At 40.6% G+C, this 5,688-nt stretch overlaps 1 protein-coding gene and 1 long non-coding RNA gene across 6 annotated transcripts in view; one reads left to right on the plus strand and one right to left on the minus strand.

Moving 5' to 3' along the window:
* The window catches only part of LOC105299161, a 70,537-nt gene that overhangs the window by 25,713 nt on the left and 39,136 nt on the right, over positions 1-5,688 (minus strand). The window contains exon 5 of one of the 5 annotated variants that reach the window (XR_896503.2): positions 2,555-2,934. The exons of 3 other annotated variants lie outside the window; for them this stretch is intronic. This is a non-coding gene — a long non-coding RNA (uncharacterized LOC105299161). Of the gene's footprint in view, positions 1-2,554; positions 2,959-5,688 lie in introns of those variants that run through there. One more of the 5 variants, XR_002782913.1, reaches the window with a different exon arrangement.
* The window catches only part of MYOZ2 (myozenin 2), a 25,490-nt gene continuing 22,279 nt past the window's right edge, over positions 2,478-5,688 (plus strand). Inside the window, exons 1-2 of the mRNA XM_011370771.2 lie at positions 2,478-2,555; positions 3,106-3,194. Coding sequence (XP_011369073.1) covers positions 3,119-3,194 — 76 coding nt within the window. The 5' untranslated portion in view covers positions 2,478-2,555; positions 3,106-3,118. The remainder of the gene's footprint in view (positions 2,556-3,105; positions 3,195-5,688) is intronic.

Raw genomic sequence — 5,688 nt, forward strand, 5'->3', positions numbered from 1 at the left:
ACACTGTCCAAAAACAGTATCAGGGATTTGTTCTTTCTTTTTTCCAGAATAGTAACTCAGAAACCAGAGTGCTATCAGAGATATGTATAAAAAAGACAAAACAATTTTAAGTATAGTTGAAAAACAAACAAAAACAAGTAAGTTATATTTTTAAAACACTTAAAATATCTCCTTTCATTTTGGAAACCAAAATTACCCATATAACAATTACTGTCTGCAGAGGACACCTGTCAACCTTTTCAAGCCGAACTGTACATAACACAAAATTGGAAACAGGAGGTGACCAAATGGGAAAACCAGGGCTTTCCGAATACATTATTTTTTACCAAATAATAGTTAATTGTTCTAAGGTTCTAAATCCTTTCATACTGCAAGAATAATAGTAAAAAGAAAAGGTTAATATTTATTAAAGTTTTATTGTGTCAGAAATTTCTAAAATTATTACAGGTAAAATGTCCATGACACTATGTGGTAGAAACTGTAATCTCCGTTTTATAGACAAGAAAACTAAGAGTATGTGAGACTTGACTAACGGCACACCACAGTGAATGTCAAAGCCAGGGATATAAAGACCACTGAAGGATCTCGAGAGAGAATTTAAATTTGTTGGCTTTGGCAAAATGGTTTCTCTCTGGCATCTAATTAATATCTTCAATGAGAACATTTGCTTAGAACCAACTGCAGTAAGTTAGCTAAAACCTACCACCTACTGCTGTGAACTAATGATCCTACGATCAAACACCAAAATGTACAGCCTATTTTAATCTCACACAAAACAACTCATCTCATAAGTGCCACCATCTTCTCACATTCGAGTTACCGTTCATTTATTACAACCCTATTTCCCCCCAAGTATCTGATGTAACTGGAAGAGAATTCCAAACTCATGCCAAACTTTGAATGCCTTTTACAATTAATTTCCAACCCACTCATTTATTCAATGAATACTGAGTGCTGTCATATACGAGACACAATTCTCGCTGCTGAAGATGTAGACAAAGCCCAAGCCCTTACGGAGTTTATATTTTAGTAGGAAAAACAGATATCCGACAGATAGATGGATAGATAAATAATGTTAATATGTTCCTGTGGCAAAAGCTAAGAGCTGTCATCCAGGAACCACTTATCTCCTCTGTCAGTAAACTAATCTCGGAATCTTAGCTGGGCTCATGGCCGTGCAGAACGCAGTCGACGTTTCCCAACCTCTCTTGAGCTATGCATGGCTGTTCGACTAAGATCTGGCCCAAAGGACATAAGTGAGAGGTCTGAGCAGTATCAGGACACGTTCTGAACGAGAGACAGTGCGCCTTCCTCATTGTTATTTTTTTTCCTGTTGACTGAAATGTGGACACGCTGACCAGAACTGGAGGGGCCATTTCGGCTCAAGGGGTCTGCATTTTAGGGACAAGGGAACAAAATGTTAGAAGGTGACTGAGCCCCTGATGTCGTGTCAATCATGCCAACCCTAGATTATTTATCTCTGGACTAAGCTTGTGTGTGAGAAAAACTCACTTTCATCTTTTTAAAATTTCTGGGTTTTTAAAGTTTTCTGTCACTCCCACTTGATTTTAATCTCAATACAAAAATATAAAGAACCGTGAAACAGAGGAAGGGGCCAGAGAGTGGCTCCATGGGACGCTTTAGACAGGATGGCTGGGGAACGACGCTGCGAAGAACAATGGTTGAGCGGAGTCTTGTAGGCACTCGATGAAGTGCCACATGGGTAGGGGAGAGCGTGGTCACAGAAGTAGGGAATTGCAAAAGCGAAGCCCAGAAATGCGAGCAGGCGTCTGTGTCCGAGCACCGGCAAGGAGGCCGCGTGCCGACCGCCCGGATCTACCAACCGCCATTCTGCCAGGAAGGAACACTGGACTCCGGAGCCCGCGGAGATGGGTCAGCTGCGTAGGCACCGTTCTCTACAGGGTGTCCTCACAAAGCAGGACCGGGCTCTGAGTCATGGCCTCGTGGCGGCCCCGCTTCGCCGTGCGAATACTGCTCATTTTCCCGAGCCTGGCGAGACCTCATTCCCACTTACACTCCGCTGCGGTGCCTTCTTTCTCCTCGAAACCTTTAGATATTACTATTCATGCTTTTAATTGTCAAAATGTATCATTGTGTTCCGATTCACGCGTGTGTGTCTTGCCACCTCTATTAAGATGTAGTCTAAGAGCCATATTTTAAAAAGTTTTTAAAATCCCTTCTGGCTACCATCTCTTCAGACGGAAGGTGCTCCAGAGAAACTTTCTGTGCGGCCGTTCAACCATCTCACAAGCTAGAAACACAATGGCGAGAACCTAATCTTCCTCTGTTCCTCTCTTTCGCCAGGAAGATATGAGTAGCTGAAGCATGTGGTGCTATATATAGCCAGCTGATGTCAGCTGGATGCCAGTCTCTTCAGAGAGGCTCAGTCCCCGGTTTGAGTCAGGGCTAGGGACCATGCCGTCCTGGGCTCAAGGATAAAAACCATCAGGCCCAAGTGCCATCCATACTCCATCTCTAGTCTCTCCTCCACGAATTGGGATTCATCCTGCTGGAAAGCGCAGCCTACGAGCAAGGTGAGCGTATTGTTTCCTAAAATGTTCTATTAGTCAGTTGTCCAAGGAGGTGGAGAGTTGTGACTCATAAATGGGTATTCTTCGCTTTAAAGGACAGCTGTTGATGCCCATTTTAAAACGCCACCACCAAAGAGTTCTGGTTTAATCTGGTGTTCCTTCTTCACTCTTACAGTTTGCTGGAATTGATGTATTGTGATGCTGGTACAAGTGAAGGCCAGTAAGGAACAATGACAGATTAATAAACTGGAAAAGAGAGCGGGAGGGGGAAGGAGGCCAGCTCTTTTGTTGTGTCTCATTGCCTGATGATCACTGTACTGGTGTGTAGATAAGGCTGGGCCTGAAACTCTTGAGTATCACCCTCTCTCCACTGTGACGCTGTCTGTCAATGAATAATAGGCTGTCACTAGACAAGGAATGCATATTAGAGCTTTCAGTAGAAAGCAATAATAAATTCTTCATAAAAAACAAAGATGCTCTCTTTCAAAAGGATGACTATGACACACTCCACAAGAGTTTGTCACACTGCTCCAATAACGTTTATTTTTTACAGGGAACAAAAAACCATGCTATCACATAATACCATGGTGAAGCAGAGAAAGCAGCAAGCTTCAGCCATCATGAAGGAAATCCATGGAAATGGTATCAATAAAAACTCTTTGTAGCAATAATATAGCTGGGCACTAATGTAGATACTTCCTGATGTAATTATTTACCATTCTATAGTGCACCTCCTTTAAATTCCTGCTTTCTGTCATAACAGACCTGGGGCTCTAGGGGGTGTAGAAAAGCCTGTGGTCACTAACCCTTTTGTAGTCATCCTTTCTCATTCAGAAGCTATTTTCAGATGAACAACTGCTCTACAGGAATGAGGCGATCTGACAGCTGATGTGCATTCTGCCTGGCTTGCCCGCCACATTATATGCTAATACCTTTCTCCATTCCCCATTCCTCTTTTTTTTTGGACAGGTCTCATATTTGTCTTCATTGTTCATCCCACACGGTCTATCTTGATTTATCTTATCTTATATTACATATATCATTCAAAGTATGTTCTATCATCCTTTTTTTTTTCACTAAAGCTGTTAAGTTGGAATTCATAGTCACTATGAGTTTCTTTAACCCTGAAATCAGTTTTCATAGTTAGTAATTAATTACCAAGGTGTTTTGTGTGGCGATCTACTTTGATTTATAATTTCTAGGAAAATATAAAGTTCTTGTTGTCTCAAAGCACATGATTCAAAAAATTTTTAATATAAATTAGATACAAGATAATATTCTACTAGCTCTTTCTTTCAAGTGCTAGCAAATAACTCTAGAAAGCAATACTTTATACATTCCATTTGGATTGTTATAAAGGAAATTCAACTTTGTTCATGAGAAAGGATAGCATCTCTTTTAAAAGTGAATAAGTAGAACATCCAGACCGTTTAAGGGCTGGTTCGAGCCATTCCAGGTGTCTGTGGCGTTTTCAGGAAGCCTCCCTCCATGATGCCCTTCATTGACAAGGAACGTAACCTTTCACCTAAACAGTACTGAGACCCAGGCAGCAGGGGACAGAAGAGTGCAGTGTTTTCACACTTCACCCTCCCTAAAGAAAGCAGAGCAGAACCAACTGAAGATTGTTTTAGACGCTCCCCATACAGTGCAGTCATATCTGAAAAGTCCTGTTGCTAAGTTTACTTTTCATTTCCTTCAATACAATATCAGCATACTGGGCTGAACTGAGTTCCCACGTTTTACCGTGATGTCAAATTAGCTTGGAATAAAGGGAATAATTCTGAATCAGATTCTAGAACTGCAATAAATCCAAAGTTCCAACATACATGCTGCTTTAAAATTTTTGTTTCTCTGTATTTCTTGCTTCGGATAGTTTATTTGAAATTATTTTTATAGTTTCCTTGATCAATAAGGCAAAAATCAGATGATCATTTGAGTTCGATACTAAATAATTTATCTTAAAATTAGACTTCAGATGTGATTATTTTCTCATTGCATCGTAATCATAAATCTATTGATCCTCTTAATGAAATCCCAGTTTAAACCATGCGTTGGATTCTACTCAATGTCAGTCTGGACACAGACTTACAAGAATATCTTTCTCTTTCTTATATATAACATAACTTTTGTGATTATGAAATATAAAAAAAAAATACAATTCTATCTCAAGGAGAATAACTACTCTCTCACCAGTGGCAGGTCCGGCCCATGAGCAGTCTGGTGAAGCCCTCCCTCCCAAGTCACGGGTAGATGTCCTGCCCCCGTAAGTGGAGTCACACGCTCTGTCTTTGTCCGAAGCTCACATATTCCAGATAACACAGGGATAATCGCAGGCTCTTTCTTAACTCGTCTCAGATAAAATAGCAGTAGCACTTTATGAACCAGCTTAAATAATTCCCCTCTCTCATTTCCTCTGCTTAGTTCCATCTTGTAGGGAACTCTGCTATCTGCATAGGACGGGGGATTTTGAGACCTGGAGCTAGGGGAGTTATCATTTTTTTCTGAGGATGAGAAACGAGACCTGGACTGCAGAGAAACCTCTTTGGGTATAACCCTCCAAACTTTCAAACACTTCAGAGCAGTAAAAATCTGGATGATTTAAGATAAAGCATGCAACTCTTTCAATCTTAATGATAAAACTAAATCAATCAAATTTGGAGTGGATTGTCCTTTATAAAAATGAACAGAGAATGTTTCAAAGCCCTTCTCCTACCTCCTTCCCATATGCTTCAGGATTTTTTTTTTTTGGTAGTATTATAACTCATATATTTTTTTGTATCACTTTTCAAAAGCATTTAGCCTAGAGAATAGAAAGTCACAATGAGCTGGTTGAATCAGCTGTCTTCTAAACATGGGCCGGAGTTCAGTCCAGCTTTTGCGGTGGGAGAGAGACCACAGCTGGGGAGCCTTTGAGACCAATCAGCAAGAAAAGATAAGAATCCAGAAAGGAGAGTTTTACAACAGAGTATTTGTCCCATCTGAAAAAGAAATCACCTCCAAGAACTACTGAAAAATTCTATCCATACAGACTAAATATACAGAGCTGGACAGAATGAGTAAAAATGTGGGGGGCTCCCAGCCTCTGCTAACTACATCCCAACTGTCACTCATCGCAGACCCATTCTTTCTGGTGTCA

The sequence above is a fragment of the Pteropus vampyrus genome, unplaced genomic scaffold (assembly GCF_000151845.1).
Source record: "Pteropus vampyrus isolate Shadow unplaced genomic scaffold, Pvam_2.0 Scaffold174, whole genome shotgun sequence".
NCBI lineage: Eukaryota > Metazoa > Chordata > Mammalia > Chiroptera > Pteropodidae > Pteropus > Pteropus vampyrus.